At 46.1% G+C, this 20,631-nt stretch overlaps 2 protein-coding genes and 1 long non-coding RNA gene across 3 annotated transcripts; all 3 read right to left on the bottom strand.

The window, feature by feature from the left end:
* Positions 1–1,432: 1,432 nt before the first annotated feature.
* Positions 1,433–6,311, bottom strand: LOC125325651 (E3 ubiquitin-protein ligase RNF4-like). The gene is made up of 4 exons (XM_048302809.1): positions 6,086–6,311; positions 3,621–3,768; positions 2,004–2,058; positions 1,433–1,685 (listed from the first exon to the last, which is right to left on the bottom strand). The coding sequence occupies exons 1-4, from the start codon at positions 6,108–6,110 to the stop codon at positions 1,530–1,532; spliced, it is 384 nt and encodes a 127-aa protein (XP_048158766.1). The 5' UTR covers positions 6,111–6,311; the 3' UTR covers positions 1,433–1,529.
* A 4,679-nt stretch (positions 6,312–10,990) lies between these two features.
* On the bottom strand, positions 10,991–12,477 carry LOC125325844. The gene is made up of 3 exons (XR_007203574.1): positions 12,403–12,477; positions 11,788–11,929; positions 10,991–11,041 (listed from the first exon to the last, which is right to left on the bottom strand). It is a non-coding gene; the product is annotated as an uncharacterized LOC125325844 (long non-coding RNA).
* A 3,366-nt stretch (positions 12,478–15,843) lies between these two features.
* Positions 15,844–20,631, bottom strand: LOC125326647 (E3 ubiquitin-protein ligase RNF4-like). Its single transcript, XM_048305106.1, has 4 exons — positions 20,406–20,631; positions 17,941–18,088; positions 16,318–16,372; positions 15,844–15,999 (listed from the first exon to the last, which is right to left on the bottom strand). Exons 1-4 carry the CDS (start codon positions 20,428–20,430, stop codon positions 15,844–15,846), a joined length of 384 nt encoding a protein of 127 aa, XP_048161063.1. The 5' UTR covers positions 20,431–20,631.

Here is a 20,631-nt window from a genome sequence, read left to right as displayed (position 1 = left end):
CTGCTGACAACTATGCATCAAGACTGAAACCAAGGCTTCAACTGTTCAGTCACCTTTGGCCATCAATGTTTCTCTCAATCAGTACTTTCTAAAAATTATAGCTATCTATTCATGGACAGGGTTAATTTCTAACCCTAAACCAACATTTTAAAAGAAAATAGCCACAGCTGATGACGTAGAGACAAACTAACATCAGTTTAAGCCTATTATAAAATCAGCTGAGTGCCATTTCATTGCAGGTTACTTAAGATCAAACTTCCTTGACCACAAAGGCTTTCTTCAAATGCTCTTTTCAATGACAATGCCTGGCAGAGCATGTCACCAAGGAATACAGCTATTTAAAAAGACATTTCTGCTTACTGTCATTACATCCACCAAGCAGCTCAAAGTCTAGCAACAGTGAGAAACAGAAAACATCAGTCTAACATTTATGGCTGCCCTGGAAGTAAATCATTTTACGTGTGTCTGTCTAAGGATTATCTTTGAGTAATTTTGACCACTTACGTAGTTTTCCTTAAAAACAAAAATCAAAAGATGGCTTGATCAGACTAAAACTAATGTTTTAATATTTTTTTTGTTAAGATCAAGCCACCTAAAAATTAGGGGGCCCAATTACTACCCCTGCCTAAATACAGCAATGCTAAGACCTCTTGAAATATGGCTGAGCAAGCCGATAAATAACACAATAAAGACAAAAATGAAAAACCAAAAATAAGGATACATGTCCACACAGATGACTAACTTTGAACACACAGAGGGCCTCACTTCAGCTTGGTCATCTGAGTTTTCTGTTTCGTGGCACACAGTTTCATTGTTTACCTGAGATCCGCCCTTTCCTCTTTATTGCTTTTATAGAGCAGAAGTAACTTTCTTTCCTTTCTTATGTCCAATTATTATGTCTCTCGACAATTGCATTTCCCTTCAATGTCACTTAGGATTATCTTGCTGCAGTTGAAGGAACTGGAGCTGCAACACTGTTGTACTGGTAACAGCTCAAAGTCAGTAGCCAACTTCAGACATTCAAAAACACATTCCTTCAAAAACCTCCAGATTCTAATTAGAATGCAACCTTACAACACTACATGCTGCAGTTTGTTTATGTACCAGTTATTCTCAAAGAAAATTGCTTTCTTTGGATGTGTGCACAACCCGCTCCTCTTTCCATCTTCTGAGCAATGAAATCACAGCATTTTCACCCAAGTGTCCACCAGAGTCGGCCCTGAGACCCTGAAATGTGTCTTCAGCACATTTCCCCCAAACCAATGACTACAGCGGGATGAAAAGAACGAGCTTCTGACTGCTCAGACCACGAGCCTTATTTCCACCTGTTAAACAACATCTCTGTGTGTCAGCAGAGTCCAGCATAGAGGAGCAGACAGACTATGTTTAACTCAATCAAAACTGTATTTAAAATTGAATTCAGCAAATTTGAAACTATATACAGGAAGAACTATATACATGGAGAAACAAGTCTCTACATCGCCTATTCTCCAGGATCCATCTGAGTCTGTCCTGAGAAGTGGAAGCACTCATAAATAAATGGGATGATACAGGTCATAATAAAGTGTGAGGTCCACCCTGCAGGTTGGGCACAGCTCGTCAGTCTCCAGGGCAATAGGGAGGCACCGACTACAGAAGACATGGCCACACATGGTTGCCACAAGCTGTCGTCCATGTTCCATGATCTGGAAGAAAGAAAACCACAACATGTATTGGGAGGAAAGAATCTGACTTTGCTGCTCCGCTGGCACCAGGCAAATGAGACTTTAGAGCACCTGCAATCAGAATAACGAGGGACCCACAGATCTGCCAGTGCCATCTTGGCCAAGGCTCCTTCCTGTACCTTCACCACCAAGAAGGGACTTGTGGAGCTTCACAGCAAGGGCTCTGCTTCCAGCAGCTGCCCGCAGCATCCCACATCAGCCAACTGACTTGAGCAGCTCCCCTTCTGGCCCCTTCCCCCTCCCACAAAGCAGAAAGCATGACAGTGCGTGGATCCTCACCTCTGAGTAAACATCCATGCAAATCGGACACCTTATAACAACTCCTCGCTGGGCACTAGAGGAAACAGAACCAGAAAGAACATGCAGCTGTTAATATCACCACACTGCAGTGCTTATTGATACATAAAAGCTCACATGATCATGCAACTGCACTGACTAGCCATGACACATTTCCTTTGAAGAACCCTGCTGTCTTTAACTCTCTTTGCTGCACATGATGAGCAGTTAGGGTCTCCCTGCCCTGACAGAAAGAGTGTCCTGGTCTTTCACCAGGAGAAAGGTGCAGCCAGTCACTCTGCTCTGGGATTTGAAGTAACAGCAGTCTCCAGCAGTTTAGGTACGGCAGCTTTGACTTCCCCCAGGTCATCAATAACAGCTTTGGAACTGCAGCATCCAGCTTTCCGCTGGGAACTATTCACCCCAGAATATTCATTCCAGGACCCAAGTCTAACGCTACAGAGTAACAAGGCTCTGGCCAGCTCCAGCCCCAGGAAGGAGCCCTTGGTCAATGTTAAATGCTGCAGCACTGAGCTCTTTCAGCCTTACCTAAACAGAGCAGCAAGGCTCATTCAGTAACAGAGAAGCTTGAGACTGAAGGAACAAAGTATTCCTTTTTTATATTAATCAAGTGGTGGGATTTGTTCACCGACAGACTAAACAACCAAAACTTAAACATCTACAAATTCACTGGCAAAATGCGTTATGGTTTAGAACGGCAGAAGCCCTTGAGGTGGCATATTTAAGACCTGACACCTAAGTTCCATACTCAAGTGCTCTCCTACGTTGCCTTTCCAAAAGGCTCAAAGCACCCCAGCTTCATTAAAACCTGTGTCTTTCCCCCCACCCCAAAGAAACACTTCAGAAAACCTTATACCATAATTCTCATGTTGTCTCCCCTAGTGACACGGACACCCGATTTAATTTCACCAGTCTAATGCATTGCACCTTTCTTATCCTAATGGAGTGCTCCTACAGCAGGACTTTCCTGTTTCTCTGCAGAATGGGGGTTTTACTATGCAGGCACCCAGCTTGGACTGCAACATCCCCATCACACATGCAAACAAATCAGGCCTTGTGACTGCCAGGACTGGCCATAAAAGCATGACCTCCACAACCGCCTGTGTGCAAGCCTGCCCTGGGAAGGAGGGCTCCGGCTCCAGCTCCAGGAGAGAGGCAGCCAGCTGATGCCGCGTGTGAAAAAGCAGGGAATTTCTGCTGGCATTTGCCCGGCTGCTGCCTGCCGGTCCCATGATGCCAAGCCTCATTGATAACAATGGAATTATTTCCATATCTAACAGCGCTACTAGAGCTGGTCAGAAAAAGTAAATGCAATACATTATGAGCTGTGGCCTGTGACCAATCCCCCTTCCTTGCCATACCCCCACACTCGTCTCTAAGGTTGTGTGCAAAGTTGTACATCTGCCTTGGGCTGCCCTTTTCTCCCAAAATGCAAAAGGTATCATTTGCTCATCATGCAACACGGGAGAAGGAGGGTAATAAGTAGAGTAAGGGAAGGCTTCCCAGATAAACCAGGCACAGCAATATAACTTAGTTCTGTACAGAAAAGGAAAAAAAAGGACAGAATTCCGTGTTTGGTAGGGCATGAGCCATACGTACTCTGAACTTGCAGTGGCCTCCTCCTCTGCTCCCTCTTCTGCAGGGGCTGCATCAGCCACAGGTGCATCATTAGCTCCTGTTCCATTACCAGAGCCATCCACCTGCTCGTGGCTGTTCCGTGTGACATTTCTCCTTTGCTGTTCATGCCCTGTAATTTAATTTTCGGAAGTTACATCTCTCTCTCCCTGCAACTACCCTTGAAACGAGTTGTATAAATAGTCACTAATGGTTCCTATTTTAAATGGACCCGATTCAGCTGGGTTAAAAACAATCTTAAACAAGCTACTTTCCCAAATAGTAAGGCTGAAACCATTCCAGACACTGCGAGTATTCTGCTACAGACCATCGCAAAACATTTGCTCTATCCACCCTATGCACGGCTAAAAACATGACCGGAGAGATTCTAAAGGACAGTCCTTGGAAACGCTAAAATTCCTTGGAGCCGTGGCCCCTTAGAAATTGTCATCATCTCCCTCCTGAGTTAAGGGAATTTGAAAGTGGAGTTATATGTGATGCAAAACGTAGAATATGTAAAAGATTTCTTAAGGAAGGATGCTGTTTGTATAGATATATTGGATCTTTGTGTACTTTCAAGCCCAATCAACTAGAAGGGAGATTTAATCCATGAAATAGACAGCAACTACCAAGCAAGCTCTAAGTGATTCCATGGGTTAGAAAAACTAATTCCTTGTTGGTAGAAGTGCCTTGTAAAGGTTCAGGGCTTGTCATGCTTCAAGGAGCTCAGACCTAGGGGAAGGTTAACAAAGCTTGCCGAGAAGGATGCCCAATGAGAGTGGACACAAAGAATGCAGAATTGCTGCGCCAAAAGGAAACCTGGCACAGCTCCTGAAACAAGGAAGAAACTGAAGTAAGCAAAAATCCCAGCTGTCCTGCAATCAGCTCTGGCCAGTAAAACCAACTCCGGCAGGGGGAGATTGCGACCACCGACTCACGGAGCAGGAACTCAAGACCAAAAGCAGGAACTCCCCATCCCAAAAGAAGAGAGAGACTGAGCATGCGGACTAATTACCAGGAGAAGTGAGACAATCGTTAACCAGGAGAAGACAGAATACTAACTAATAAGATAACCATGTAACTTGTAACCAATAATACTCATTCCTTTGTTTGCTAAAATTTATAAATCATGAAAAGTTTTGATAGTGGGTGTGCCTGATTTGTGAAATACCACTGAGCACCCAGACTTGTGCAAGGCTGGAATAAACAATCAGTGTCTCAAGTGTATAACTGTCGCAATGACCGCCACTGACCACTGCCCAGGCTAGCTCCTGCGGTATGTGACAGAAGTGGGGAGCAGCTGGAGGCTCTTGGCTTTAAAGCTGCTCCTCAGGAGTTCAGCTCTGCCCAGGGGAGCTGAAGCTCCAGGCACAGTGGCTGTCAGCAGTCCGGACGAGGGAGAGGATAAAAAGTAGCAAGGACGCTTGCCACACGGAATAATCCAAGTTTATCGCAGGCAACTCACAGGGGACAAGCCTCGAGCAGCTCCAGGGAACCTCTTATAAAGGGAGGCGGTACAATGGGGATGGCTTAACTGAGGACCAATAGAAATCGCTAAGGGAGGGATATGGACAAGGATAGACATTTCCTTGGGCCAATAGCCTCAAGGGGAGGAGGGAAATGGATCACATGCCCCAATGGGGCATCGAGGTTTAGGGGATTTCCAAAGGGGGAAGTATCTAGAGGGGTAGGGTCTCGGGGGATTGACGGGGACCATATAAGGGTAAACTGGGAGGTTTCAGGTGATGGACACTGGACCTTCGGGAACAACACGAGGGGGTCTGGGTGATTGATAGGGAAAGAGCTAGAACAAGGGGAAGAGAACAGCCATGTAGGGAGCACCGGGGGAGCGGCTTGGGTCTGGGGCAAACCAACTGGGAATAGGAGTGGGGAAGGTAGGGATGAACCATTGGGGTACAGAAAACTTATATAAAAATACAATAAAGGTATCGCATCACCACATATAATTATTGACCTGTTGCACCCCAGTAACAAATCCAACTTTTGTGGACAACATACTGACCAACTTAAAGGGAGATCAATCTTTAATGGCCTGGTCAGTAACACCCAAAGGGTCACAAAATGCTGTTTGCCTTTTAACTCTCAGAAACCACAGGCAGCAATGACCTCTGCAACTCCAGTGTCCATGTACCACTAATCAATCACTAATCAATTAGAACTGCAGAAAGAGCCACCAAATTAAAGTTCCTTCTGCATAAGTATTCCGCTACAACTTTTACTGCAGGGATTTTCCGCCATGACTGATGGAGGCCATCACACACACATTGGATCCATTCTCTAAGACACTGGCCAGAGGCTTTAGCCCTGGCCTTTGCCGTTTGCTAAAAGTAGTTTCAATCCCTGCCACTCGAGTTTCTTGGAAAAGAACAACAAAAAGACCTATAACACTTCAGATAAAATCCGTTTTCAACTGTAAAACTTCAACTCACCTTGAAGAAGCTTCCATCGATGCATAAGGGAAGGGAGAGAAAAGAAGATACAATTAGGCTTTGGTGCGCACCCCTGTGCTGCAGGCAAACCTCAGCTCAGAAAGCAGCTATAGCACAGGAGGTGAGGAAGGGTGGGGTATTGCCCTCTAAGTTTGGTTAAGAACATTCAAAGCAGTAGCACAAAGAGCTGCTGCTCTGAAAACAAATAAGTGGGTGCCACTGATTCTGCTCTCGCTGCTGCAATGGGGTAGAAATGGAGGCACTTAGGAACCACCCTGAACACGGTACTCCCTGCTCCCCTGTTTCAGTCCCTACTTGGATTTGGGCTGGAGCTGTTTCCTTCCCTCTTTCTCCCAAAACTGGCTAATTCTGCTATGATAACCCTAAACACTTCATATTGGGTTATCAGCAGCTCAAGAATGGAAACCACAGAAGGGATTTGGGACTAAAGACTTCCATCAGTCAATGCTAGAACTACAAGGAACTCACAGATCAGCCGGTACCATCCTGACAAGGGCTTCTCCCTCTACAGACACCACCAAGAAGGGACATGGAGGGATGTGCAAGTTGGAGCTTCAGAGCAAGGGCTGTGCTTCCAGCCAGCTGCCCACACCATCCCACCTAAGACAACTGAGTTGTGCAGCTCCCCTTCTCTCCCCTCCCTTCCCACAAATCTGAAAAGACAACAACATGTGGATCCTCACCTCTGAGTTGTCATCCTCCCTAGCCGGAGGACTAACAAGACCTCCTGGTGGCTCACTAGAGGGAGCAGAACCAGAAGAACATGCAGCCGTCAATTTCACAGTGCACAGAGGGTTACCAAGACATAAAATTGCAGAAATCAAAACATCCCCTTAGTCTCATTTTGCAGCACCCCAACCTAGAAACACAATCCGTGCAAGAGCTTTTATGTACTGCAAGCATTTCAGTCTGTCACTATCCATAGTGTAAGAAACATTCAAGAATGACTTCCTGAATGGAGAAGAAAGGTTTCTCCTGGATTTTGCTGAGTTTAGGGGTTTCTTTTCCATTACTTCTCTTCCAGACAGACCACTATGTTTCAAGTCCAAATTCTTCAAGCAGAATCAAGCAAAACCCAAAAGATTGGCAAAAACCTGTGGCTACAATATATCAGAAATTATGGATGCTGAGAAAGGCTAGCAGAGAAATTTTTCAAGCTTTTTACACCCTTTGTGAAAGTCTCCGTTCTCACGCAGACGAGCTGAGAAACCGTTTGCTATTTTGTAAATTATTTTTGCAGGTGCAGGTTGTTGGGGACTACTGTGGATATTGTTTTGGTTCATTGAGAATAGTATTTTGAGAATGGGTGTTGTAGCATTCAGCCAATCATTCTAGGAGGTGGATGGTCAAAGGACCAATGACCTCCAGCCACTCTTTTGGACCAAAGTATATAAGCTGGTCTCTAAACTAATAAAGGAAGCTATTCTTCCCTGGAATTATGTCGTGATTCTTGCCGCCGTCCCTGCGGACAACAGCAACAAGAAATTAGCCTCTGGAGAGACACTTTATCTGTCACATACAATTCAATATCTCTTGGTTCCAGAAAAAGGAAGCTCGGCAGTGGTTCGGACGAACTATCTGATGAGATGGAGCCAAGCGAGTACTGCTGGCTCTGTTCCCAGTCCTGCAGTGGGGTGAAAATGGAGACAGATTAGGATCTGCTTGAAACCACTCCATCCTGCTTCCCTGTTTCAGATCCCTGACTGGATTTGGGCTAGAACTTTTTCTTTCCCTCGTTAGCCCCAAGAAGGGCAACTTCTGCAGTCATAGCCCTAAACACTTCATGTTGGATGAACAGTTCCTGAGGAATGGAAACCACAACTACAGGAATTTGGGGCAAAGAATTGCAGTTAGCTGCTCTATTGGCACCAGGCAAACAGAACTTGGAGTATGTGCAGTCTGTCAGTCAATGCTAGAACTACAAGGAACACACAGATCTGCCGGTGCCATCCTGACAGGGGCTTCTCCCTCTAGGGACACCACCAAGAAGGGACGTGGAGGGACGTGCAAGTTGGAGCTTCACAGCAAGGGGCTGTGCTTCCAGCCAGCTGCCCACAGCATCCCACCAGGGAAAACTGAGTTGTGCAGCTCCCCCTCTGTCCCCTCCCCTCCCACGAAGCAGAAATGATAAGAACATCTTGTAAGAACATGATCCTCACCTCTGTGATGTCATCCTGCGAATTTGGAGGACTCTCAAAACGGTCTGGCCATTCACTAGAGTTGAAAGAACTGAAAGAACACGCAGTCATCAATTTCACAGTGCACAGAGGGTTACCAAGACATAAAATTGCAGAAATCAAATCATCCCCTTAGTCTCATTTTGCAGCATCCCAGCCCAGAAACACAATCCGCGCAAGAGCTTTTATGTACTGCAAGCATTTCAGTCTGTCACTATCCATAGTGTAAGAAACATTCAAGAATGACTTCCTGAATGGAGAAGAAAGGTTTCTCCTGGATTTTGCTGGGTTTAGGGGTTTCTTTTCCATTAGTTCCCTTCCAGGCCACTATGTTCCAAATCAGAATCCTTCAAGCAGAATCAAGCAGAATCCAACAGTTTGGCAAAATCCTGTGTCAACTGTATGTAGGAAATTACACTTTGGAGAGACACTTCATGTGTCACATACCCATTGTTGTCTCTTGGCTCCTCTTCATTGTCACTTGCCCGTAGCTCAGCTGAATTCTCTGCCTCCCTGGAACCAAGTGGGGACTGCTGGCTCTGCTCCCTGTCCTGCACCTCTGAGTTGTCGTCCTCCCTAGTCACAGGACTAGCAGGACCTGCTGGCCATGCACTAGAGGGAACAGAACCAGAAACAATGTGCAGCCATTTGAACATGCAGCCATTTATTTCACTGGGCACCAAGGGTTACCAACAAAGAACATGGTGGTACTTAAAACATGCCCTATTCTGATTAAGCAACATCCCAGCCCAGAAACACAAGCACTGCAACACCTTTTATGTACTGCCAGCATTTCAGCATGTCAAGCCCTTCTCTTCTATACAATTATGGCTTCACAAACAGAGAAGAAAGGCTTCTGCTGGATTTTGCTGGGTTTATTTTAATTCTCTTCCAGGCAGGCCACTCTATTCCAGGTCTGAAGTATTTGCACAGAGTTCAGCAGAAGCCAAAAGCTTGGCACAAACTTGTTCCTACCACATATCTGAAGTTGGAGTTTAGATAGACCCTTTCTCTCTCACATACCCATCATTTTCTCTTGCTTCCTCTTCATCATCCCTTGCCAGGGCCTCGGATGAATTCTCTGATGCTCTGGAAGGATGTGGCTGCTGCTGGCTCTGCTCCGTGTCCTGCAGTGCGGTAGAAATGGAGGCACTTAGGAATCACCCTGAACACGGTACTCCCTGCTCCCCTGTTTCAGTCCCTGCTTGGATTTGGGCTGGAGCTGTTTCTTTCCCTCGTTCTCCCCCAAACTGGCTAATTCACCTGAACACTGCTTAGTACATGAAGAGCTGCTGAAGACATAAAACCCCATACCCAAAGCTGCTCTTGTGTTTGGTAAAAGTGGAGGTGGGTCATGCAAATTCTGATGTAAAATTGGAGGCCTTTTCTTTGCAAAGGTTCAGCAACAAGCCTGTCAGGAGATAGCTGCCATGCTATGTTTGCTGCATGTTTCTGCTTTGCACAGCAGCAGTGGCACCCCAGATTTGAGCAGACACACTGCACTGTGGGCTGGATCAAAAATATTCTGAAACATGGATTTTAAAAGAAGCATTAAGATTTTAGTTAAAGGCTAGCTTTGTTGAAATTAGTTAAAGTAGATGGCCCGGCTGGAATTGATAAAATGTTAATAAGTAGTCAAAGAGAGCCAGACCCGAAATAAGTTTTTAGATGTAGGTAGCTAATTGCCTGTCACTTTTCTATTTGTTTAGCTGTGCTTTTAATGAGAAACAGAAACCCTGATAAATAGATTTAAAGAAATGGAGACAATTACTAATTTCCACTTCTGAGAGCCTATTCAGAAGTCACAAAAGGAGGAACTGGAAGTCCCCCAAGAGTAATTTGTATTGTCAAAAATCAGAAAGGTAGAAAGGCCAAAGTGAGGGAGAGTAGCTTTACTTCATCTTTTAAGACCACTCCCCAAATAAAGAGACAACCAACACAATTCAAAGAACAAACTACGCATGCTTCATGACTTTCAAACTAAATACTATACGAAGAAGAGAATGGAAGGTGTCAGTGTTATAAATCTGCATTTGTATTTTGAATATTCAAGACCTCTGTAATTAAACAGACTCTGTATTGGCTTGTAATTTTGCACTGCACATTAGGGAGCTATCCTGCACAGCTGCCTGGCGCTGGAATAAACATACACTTTCTAACTCTACACTGTTAGGGAGTTTATGTCCGTCTTAGTTGGGTGTCGATATTAGATCAATACCCATACTTTGGTAATTCAATTCCTTCAAAATAGAAGGGGGAAATTTAAAAAAGCAAACAAACGTGACTCTGTTAAAGGCTTCTTGGAATAAGGAACAGAACTAGTTTGCACCCCAGTAAGGTGCAGTTGTGTTTTACACCTCAGTGAGAGGGGTACCTTAAACTGATGTTGCAGCTAAAACACTTCTCATTTGAGAAGTCAAAGACTTCCCGTGCTCTCCTTTAAATCACTGAAGCAACAACCTCTCTTAGGTTGTTCATCCCCTCTCTGCAAGCAATTCTCAGGGATGCTGATGTGTTCATGAGTGTGTTTGGGCTCGACTGGGAACTGTGTCTAATGTGGTAAATCAGAGCCATGTTCCAACCTTTGACGCCAGGGTACTTAGTAAGATGCCAGAACCTGGCAAGAAAACTAATTTGACTGCAAGATGGAGGGGAGTGTGCCATTCACTACTTACCACATCAGACTCATCATCACTGATAACGATGACTTCAGGCCCAGAAGATTCGCCCGTGAGATCTATGACGACTTCTTCACCAGCTGAAAAACAGAACGTCAGAATCAAGATCAGAGATTGCAGAGGAATTAAAAGGGCTGCCAGTGCGGAGCAGGCTGAGGTTGGATTCACTGAGCCCTGGGTTTCTTTTTTTCAGGAGCACGTCCAACATTGCACTCAAGCTTTGCCCCAGCAGTCCACAGGGAGCACTACCAGCCCTGTCCTCTGAAGGGGCAGTGCAAGAGGAAGAGCAGCTGAGTCCCTCACAAGTTCTGTTGGATGTCAACAGCTATGGGAGCTTCACAGCAAGAAATGATTCATCTCACACAGGGGAATGTTTAGCACACAAAAGGAAAAAAGCAACCAACCAACACTAGAGGGGATCCTCTTTTTTTACAGTTTTACCATAGTGTAGATTGTTCCCTTGAGGGATGGGGCACAGCTAAAGACAAACTTTTCCTTATCTTCATCCAGCTTGGGAGATCCCAAACTCAGCTTGCCACCCTCCACTGTGGCATCTATGGTGACTGCCAGCTCATCAGAGCATACATTCAGGTGTTTGAGCAGCACTTGAGGACCTTTGCTGCAGAGCTCATCTCCCACTAGCGGCCACTGTACTGAGCTCAGGAACAAACCAAAACAGCTGTCAGAAGCCTTGCTGTTAGGGATGCCATATCAGGTGCTTCCTAAACCCCAAGGTTTCCCATCCTCCCCAGTAACGGGCCTAGAAACTGGCAAAAGCACACATTCAAATGAACCCAAACCTTCCAGAAGCAATTGCTGTTCTTACCAGGCTCAAAAGCAAGTGTACCACTTCCTTCAAGGTCTATTAGCTCTGCTTGTGAAGTTCCACCTGCACTGGAAGGCAGCAGCCTGCTCCGTTTCCGAGCTTGTGTGGAGTCAAGCGCTCCTCCAGGGCGCTTTCGCTGACGCTGAGAGAGAACAAAGCCTTAGCATTTTCTGTGGCAGCAATATTAGCACAGCCCTCGGGTTCTGCAGCACCAATGACAGCACACGAGGATACCGAAAACACTCCCGCAAAGGCTGGAATAGGCATCAAATGGTGCTATGGACCATTTTCACCTTAGCACATCACATCAGGGAAAAGACATCGCCCCTCATCTCCTACATGTTGCCTCACCAGCAAATAGCCTGTCCAATGGCTTGAAAATGAGGAGACCAGTTCCCAATTCTATCATGTTGTTACTCACACTGTAAGCATTTCTGAACTATTGCCAGCACCCACAGAGGTTCAGAACCTTCAATATCCAAAAGCGAGAAGTCACAGGAAGTTTGGAAAGATTTCTGTTTCTGTGCATTTACTCCAAACTCTAGAATTCTTTTCTAGAAGTCCCCTGGAAAATGTTTCAAGAATCAGATCTGCATTGAGTAGTAAAGTACTTACTGAGCTCATGGTGTTTTGTGATCTAAAAGCACCAGAAAAGCAAGTGGGACAAACACCAAAAAAGGAATGCCAGGGAAGAGATCAATCCCTTAGCTTCCTTCTGGTAGCCCACTGCAGATTTTTCAGGGTTCCAGAAAACTGTTCTTCCAAACCTATCAGAAAAGGAGAGATCATCAATTTGGAATGCCTGTTCTCTTGAATACTCCCATGCCCCAAGACTCCCACTGCCGAGTCTCCAGTTTCTGTCCGTAACTGGAGGGGAAGTCCGTGACCCCAGTACTTGAGCCCACCTGCAGCCCATCCTGCAGCCCAGGCCAGCCCCTCAGCATCAGAAGCCTTTTCAAGAATCGGCTGCACTCACCTGTACAGTCAGTCCAGAGTTTGCCTCGCAAAGGTCAGCAAATCGCTCTCTATTCCCACCTGGGATGGAGAAGACGGATGCTCCGCGTCTGCTGCGCAGCAGGGAATCCGTCAACTGGCTCAGCAGACTCGGTGTCAACACAACCTTGGGAGCAGGAGTGCCCCTGGCAACCGGTGCCAACATTCCATGCCCAGTAACGGGTCTCCGTTTTGCACACCCATGGAGCTCCACAACGCCATGGAGGCACCTCAAGGATCACCTGGTTCCGCTGCCACCCACCAGATCAGGCTGCTCAGGGCCCTGTCCAGCCTGGCCTGGAACATTCCAGGGACAGGGCATCCACAGCTTCTCTGGGCAGCCGGTTCCGATGTCTCACCATCCTCACAGCTCTGCCGAACATCTGATCCCAATCTCCCCGATCTTCTAGTCTAAAACCCTTCCCCTTTCCCATCGCTCTCTGCCCGCTTTAGGCACTGGGAGGCCGCAGTGAGGCCTCCCCGGACCCTGCTCCTCTCCAGGCTGGACAGCCCCGGCTCTCCCAGCCTGCCTGCAGAGGACAGGTGCTCCAGGCCTCCACACATGCCCACGGCCTCCTCCGGCCCTGCTCCACAGGCACATCCTGCTGCTGCTGGGCAGAGCTGGACACAGCTCTGCACGTGGGGCCTCACGGGGCCTCGTGGGGCAGACCTGCACCTCCCTCCGCCTTCAGCCTGAGGAACCTGAGGATCACTGCAGCCCTTGGAGGGCAGAAGAAACCCCACTAAACACCACCTGCCCAAAACAAAGAGAAATTTAAACCCGGCCTTAACCCTCCGCCTTATTTCAAGTCTCTGAGGCCTCGACATTTTCACGTGTTCAACTATTCCTCTGCCAGAATTTCCCAACAGGGCTGAGGAGGTTTGCTCTGCTCCCGGGGACAGCACCTTCCTCCTGAGGCCCTGCTCTGCTATGATAGGTGACACAGCAAAAAAAGCAGAATTAATATTCAGTTTTCCTTCCAGCCACTCTGCCACTGGACCTGTGTTCACAGGGATGGGCCGGGGCTCCTGAGAGCAGCAGGGAACCCATCCCTGCCCTGCCTCTGGCAGGGCTGCTCCTCAGCCACTGGTCCCGTTGGGTGCTCTCTGCTGTGGGCAGAGTTGTGGAAATCGATCCAATGCTGTGCAGATCACGAGGATATGTTCAGCTCATGGTCTACATGAGGAGGCTCATTTCTTACCAAATTATCTCTGTTATTCCAATTCTTGCTTTTGGGTAATTGGCAACATGTTGAGTGTTTAAGAGCGGGTGTGGATAACTTTTCCATTTTTTGAAAAATCCCAAAGGAGATTTGACACTTTATATAAAAATGCTAAGATGCTCAAGCAATTCCAAATACACGTTTAAGGTATGAATGATTAAGCACCTCGTACCAGTCCCAAAGCACTGAATATGGGAAATGAAGGACACAAATATGCTGTCTCTCTGGTCTGGGCTTCCAATGCTCAAAAAACCCCCAATTCTTCTGTGCCTACACATCAGTGATGGAATGAGCTGAAAATGAGCTTTTCCTTCTGCTGACAACTATGCATCAAGACTGAAACCAAGGCTTCAACTGTTCAGTCACCTTTGGCCATCAATGTTTCTCTCAATCAGTACTTTCTAAAAATTATAGCTATCTATTCATGGACAGGGTTAATTTCTAACCCTAAACCAACATTTTAAAAGAAAATAGCCACAGCTGATGACGTAGAGACAAACTAACATCAGTTTAAGCCTATTATAAAATCAGCTGAGTGCCATTTCATTGCAGGTTACTTAAGATCAAACTTCCTTGACCACAAAGGCTTTCTTCAAATGCTCTTTTCAATGACAATGCCTGGCAGAGCATGTCACCAAGGAATACAGCTATTTAAAAAGACATTTCTGCTTACTGTCATTACATCCACCAAGCAGCTCAAAGTCTAGCAACAGTGAGAAACAGAAAACATCAGTCTAACATTTATGGCTGCCCTGGAAGTAAATCATTTTACGTGTGTCTGTCTAAGGATTATCTTTGAGTAATTTTGACCACTTACGTAGTTTTCCTTAAAAACAAAAATCAAAAGATGGCTTGATCAGACTAAAACTAATGTTTTAATATTTTTTGTTAAGATCAAGCCACCTAAAAATTAGGGGGCCCAATTACTACCCCTGCCTAAATACGGCAATGCTAAGACCTCTTGAAATATGGCTGAGCAAGCCGATAAATAACACAATAAAGACAAAAATGAAAAACCAAAAATAAGGATACATGTCCACACAGATGACTAACTTTGAACACACAGAGGGCCTCACTTCAGCTTGGTCATCTGAGTTTTCTGTTTCGTGGCACACAGTTTCATTGTTTACCTGAGATCCGCCCTTTCCTCTTTATTGCTTTTATAGAGCAGAAGTAACTTTCTTTCCTTTCTTATGTCCAATTATTATGTCTCTCGACAATTGCATTTCTCTTCAATGTCACTTAGGATTATCTTGCTGCAGTTGAAGGAACTGGAGCTGCAACACTGTTGTACTGGTAACAGCTCAAAGTCAGTAGCCAACTTCAGACATTCAAAAACACATTCCTTCAAAAACCTCCAGATTCTAATTAGAATGCAACCTTACAACACTACATGCTGCAGTTTGTTTATGTACCAGTTATTCTCAAAGAAAATTGCTTTCTTTGGATGTGTGCACAACCCGCTCCTCTTTCCATCTTCTGAGCAATGAAATCACAGCGTTTTCACCCAAGTGTCCACCAGAGTCGGCCCTGAGACCCTGAAATGTGTCTTCAGCACATTTCTCCCAAACCAATGACTACAGCGGGATGGAAAGAACGAGCTTCTGACTGCTCAGACCACGAGCCTTATTTCCACCTGTTAAACAACATCTCTGTGTGTCAGCAGAGTCCAGCATAGAGGAGCAGACAGACTATGTTTAACTCAATCAAAACTGTATTTAAAATTGAATTCAGCAAATTTGAAACTATATACAGGAAGAACTATATACATGGAGAAACAAGTCTCTACATCGCCTATTCTCCAGGCTCCATCTGAGTCTGTCCTGAGAAGTGGAAGCACTCATAAATAAATGGGATGATATAGGTCATAATAAAGTGTGAGGTCCACCCTGCAGGTTGGGCACAGCTCGTCAGTCTCCAGGGCAATAGGGAGGCACCGACTACAGAAGACATGGCCACACATGGTTGCCACAAGCTGTCGTCCATGTTCCATGATCTGGAAGAAAGAAAACCACAACATGTATTGGGAGGAAAGAATCTGACTTTGCTGCTCCGCTGGCACCAGGCAAATGAGACTTTAGAGCACCTGCAATCAGAATAACGAGGGACCCACAGATCTGCCAGTGCCATCTTGGCCAAGGCTCCTTCCTGTACCTTCACCACCAAGAAGGGACTTGTGGAGCTTCACAGCAAGGGCTCTGCTTCCAGCAGCTGCCCGCAGCATCCCACATCAGCCAACTGACTTGAGCAGCTCCCCTTCTGGCCCCTTCCCCCTCCCACAAAGCAGAAAGCATGACAGTGCGTGGATCCTCACCTCTGAGTAAACATCCATGCAAATCGGACACCTTATAACAACTCCTCGCTGGGCACTAGAGGAAACAGAACCAGAAAGAACATGCAGCTGTTAATATCACCACACTGCAGTGCTTATTGATACATAAAAGCTCACATGATCATGCAACTGCACTGACTAGCCATGACACATTTCCTTTGAAGAACCCTGCTGTCTTTAACTCTCTTTGCTGCACATGATGAGCAGTTAGGGTCTCCCTGCCCTGACAGAAAGAGTGTCCTGGGTCTTTCACCAGGAGAAAGGTGCAGCCAGTCACTCTGCTCTGGGATTTGAAGTAACAGCAGTCTCCAGCAGTTTAGGTACGGCAGCTTTGACTTCCCCCAGGTCATCAATAACAGCTTTGGAACTGCAGCATCCAGCTTTCCGCTGGGAACTATTCACCCCAGAATATTCATTCCAGGACCCAAGTCTAACGCTACAGAGTAACAAGGCTCTGGCCAGCTCCAGCCCCAGGAAGGAGCCCTTGGTCAATGTTAAATGCTGCAGCACTGAGCTCTTTCAGCCTTACCTAAACAGAGCAGCAAGGCTCATTCAGTAACAGAGAAGCTTGAGACTGAAGGAACAAAGTATTCCTTTTTTATATTAATCAAGTGGTGGGATTTGTTCACCGACAGACTAAACAACCAAAACTTAAACATCTACAAATTCATTGGCAAAATGCATTATGGTTTAGAACGGCAGAAGCCCTTGAGGTGGCATATTTAAGACCTGACACCTAAGTTCCATACTCAAGTGCTCTCCTACGTTGCCTTTCCAAAAGGCTCAAAGCACCCCAGCTTCATTAAAACCTGTGTCTTTCCCCCCCACCCCAAAGAAACACTTCAGAAAACCTTATACCATAATTCTCATGTTCTTTGTCTCCCCTAGTGACACGGACACCCGATTTAATTTCACCAGTCTAATGCATTGCACCTTTCTTATCCTAATGGAGTGCTCCTACAGCAGGACTTTCCTGTTTCTCTGCAGAATGGGGGTTTTACTATGCAGGCACCCAGCTTGGACTGCAACATCCCCATCACACATGCAAACAAATCAGGCCTTGTGACTGCCAGGACTGGCCATAAAAGCATGACCTCCACAACCGCCTGTGTGCAAGCCTGCCCTGGGAAGGAGGGCTCCGGCTCCAGCTCCAGGAGAGAGGCAGCCAGCTGATGCCGCGTGTGAAAAAGCAGGGAATTTCTGCTGGCATTTGCCCGGCTGCTGCCTGCCGGTCCCATGATGCCAAGCCTCATTGATAACAATGGAATTATTTCCATATCTAACAGCGCTACTAGAGCTGGTCAGAAAAAGTAAATGCAATACATTATGAGCTGTGGCCTGTGACCAATCCCCCTTCCTTGCCATACCCCCACACTCGTCTCTAAGGTTGTGTGCAAAGTTGTACATCTGCCTTGGGCTGCCCTTTTCTCCCAAAATGCAAAAGGTATCATTTGCTCATCATGCAACACGGGAGAAGGAGGGTAATAAGTAGAGTAAGGGAAGGCTTCCCAGATAAACCAGGCACAGCAATATAACTTAGTTCTGTACAGAAAAGGAAAAAAAAGGACAGAATTCCGTGTTTGGTAGGGCATGAGCCATACGTACTCTGAACTTGCAGTGGCCTCCTCCTCTGCTCCCTCTTCTGCAGGGGCTGCATCAGCCACAGGTGCATCATTAGCTCCTGTTCCATTACCAGAGCCATCCACCTGCTCGTGGCTGTTCCGTGTGACATTTCTCCTTTGCTGTTCATGCCCTGTAATTTAATTTTCGGAAGTTACATCTCTCTCTCCCTGCAACTACCCTTGAAACGAGTTGTATAAATAGTCACTAATGGTTCCTATTTTAAATGGACCCGATTCAGCTGGGTTAAAAACAATCTTAAACAAGCTACTTTCCCAAATAGTAAGGCTGAAACCATTCCAGACACTGCGAGTATTCTGCTACAGACCATCGCAAAACATTTGCTCTATCCACCCTATGCACGGCTAAAAACATGACCGGAGAGATTCTAAAGGACAGTCCTTGGAAACGCTAAAATTCCATGGAGCCGTGGCCCCTTAGAAATTGTCATCATCTCCCTCCTGAGTTAAGGGAATTTGAAAGTGGAGTTATATGTGATGCAAAACGTAGAATATGTAAAAGATTTCTTAAGGAAAGATGCTGTTTGTATAGATATATTGGATCTTTGTGTACTTTCAAGCCCAATCAACTAGAAAGGAGATTTAATCCATGAAATAGACAGCAACTACCAAGCAAGCTCTAAGTGATTCCATGGGTTAGAAAAACTAATTCCTTGTTGGTAGAAGTGCCTTGTAAAGGTTCAGGGCTTGTCATGCTTCAAGGAGCTCAGACCTAGGGGAAGGTTAACAAAGCTTGCCGAGAAGGATGCCCACTGAGAGTGGACACAAAGAATGCAGAATTGCTGCGCCAAAAGGAAACCTGGCACAGCTCCTGAAACAAGGAAGAAACTGAAGTAAGCAAAAATCCCAGCTGTCCTGCAATCAGCTCTGGCCAGTAAAACCAACTCCGGCAGGGGGAGATTGCGACCACCGACTCACGGAGCGGGAACTCAAGACCAAAAGCAGGAACTCCCCATCCCAAAAGAAGAGAGAGACTGAGCATGCGGACTAATTACCAGGAGAAGTGAGACAATCGTTAACCAGGAGAAGACAGAATACTAACTAATAAGATAACCATGTAACTTGTAACCAATAATACTCATTCCTTTGTTTGCTAAAATTTATAAATCATGAAAAGTTTTGATAGTGGGTGTGCCTGATTTGTGAAATACCACTGAGCACCCAGACTTGTGCAAGGCTGGAATAAACAATCAGTGTCTCAAGTGTATAACTGTCGCAATGACCGCCACTGACCACTGCCCAGGCTAGCTCCTGCGGTATGTGACAGAAGTGGGGAGCAGCTGGAGGCTCTTGGCTTTAAAGCTGCTCCTCAGGAGTTCAGCTCTGCCCAGGGGAGCTGAAGCTCCAGGCACAGTGGCTGTCAGCAGTCCGGACGAGGGAGAGGATAAAAAGTAGCAAGGACGCTTGCCACACGGAATAATCCAAGTTTACCGCAGGCAACTCACAGGGGACAAGCCTCGAGCAGCTCCAGGGAACCTCTTATAAAGGGAGGCGGTACAATGGGGATGGCTTAACTGAGGACCAATAGAAATCGCTAAGGGAGGGATATGGACAAGGATAGACATTTCCTTGGGCCAATAGCCTCAAGGGGAGGAGGGAAATGGATCACATGCCCCAATGGGGCATCGAGGTTTAGGGGATTTCCAAAGGGGGAAGTATCTAGAGGGGTAGGGTCTCGGGGGATTGACGGGGACCATATAAGGGTAAACTGGGAGGTTTCAGGTGATGGACACTGGACCTTCGGGAACAACACGAGGGGGCTTGGGTGATTGATAGGGAAAGAGCTAGAACAAGGGGAAGAGAACAGCCATGTAGGGAGCACCGGGGGAGCGGCTTGGGTCTGGGGCAAACCAACTGGGAATAGGAGTGGGGAAGGTAGGGATGAACCATTGGGGTACAGAAAACTTATATAAAAATACAATAAAGGTATCGCATCACCACATATAATTATTGACCTGTTGCACCCCAGTAACAAATCCAACTTTTGTGGACAACATACTGACCAACTTAAAGGGAGATCAATCTTTAATGGCCTGGTCAGTAACACCCAAAGGGTCACAAAATGCTGTTTGCCTTTTAACTCTCAGAAACCACAGGCAGCAATGACCTCTGCAACTCCAGTGTCCATGTACCACTAATCAATCACTAATCAATTAGAACTGCAGAAAGAGCCACCAAATTAAAGTTCCTTCTGCATAAGTATTCCGCTACAACTTTTACTGCAGGGATTTTCCGCCATGACTGATGGAGGCCATCACACACACATTGGATCCATTCTCTAAGACACTGGCCAGAGGCTTTAGCCCTGGCCTTTGCCGTTTGCTAAAAGTAGTTTCAATCCCTGCCACTCGAGTTTCTTGGAAAAGAACAACAAAAAGACCTATAACACTTCAGATAAAATCCGTTTTCAACTGTAAAACTTCAACTCACCTTGAAGAAGCTTCCATCGATGCATAAGGGAAGGGAGAGAAAAGAAGATACAATTAGGCTTTGGTGCGCACCCCTGTGCTGCAGGCAAACCTCAGCTCAGAAAGCAGCTATAGCACAGGAGGTGAGGAAGGGTGGGGTATTGCCCTCTAAGTTTGGTTAAGAACATTCAAAGCAGTAGCACAAAGAGCTGCTGCTCTGAAAACAAATAAGTGGGTGCCACTGATTC

The sequence above is a fragment of the Corvus hawaiiensis genome, chromosome 5 (assembly GCF_020740725.1).
Source record: "Corvus hawaiiensis isolate bCorHaw1 chromosome 5, bCorHaw1.pri.cur, whole genome shotgun sequence".
NCBI lineage: Eukaryota > Metazoa > Chordata > Aves > Passeriformes > Corvidae > Corvus > Corvus hawaiiensis.
Note: the sequence above shows the minus strand (reverse complement) of the source record. Positions and strands in the feature narration are given on the sequence as shown.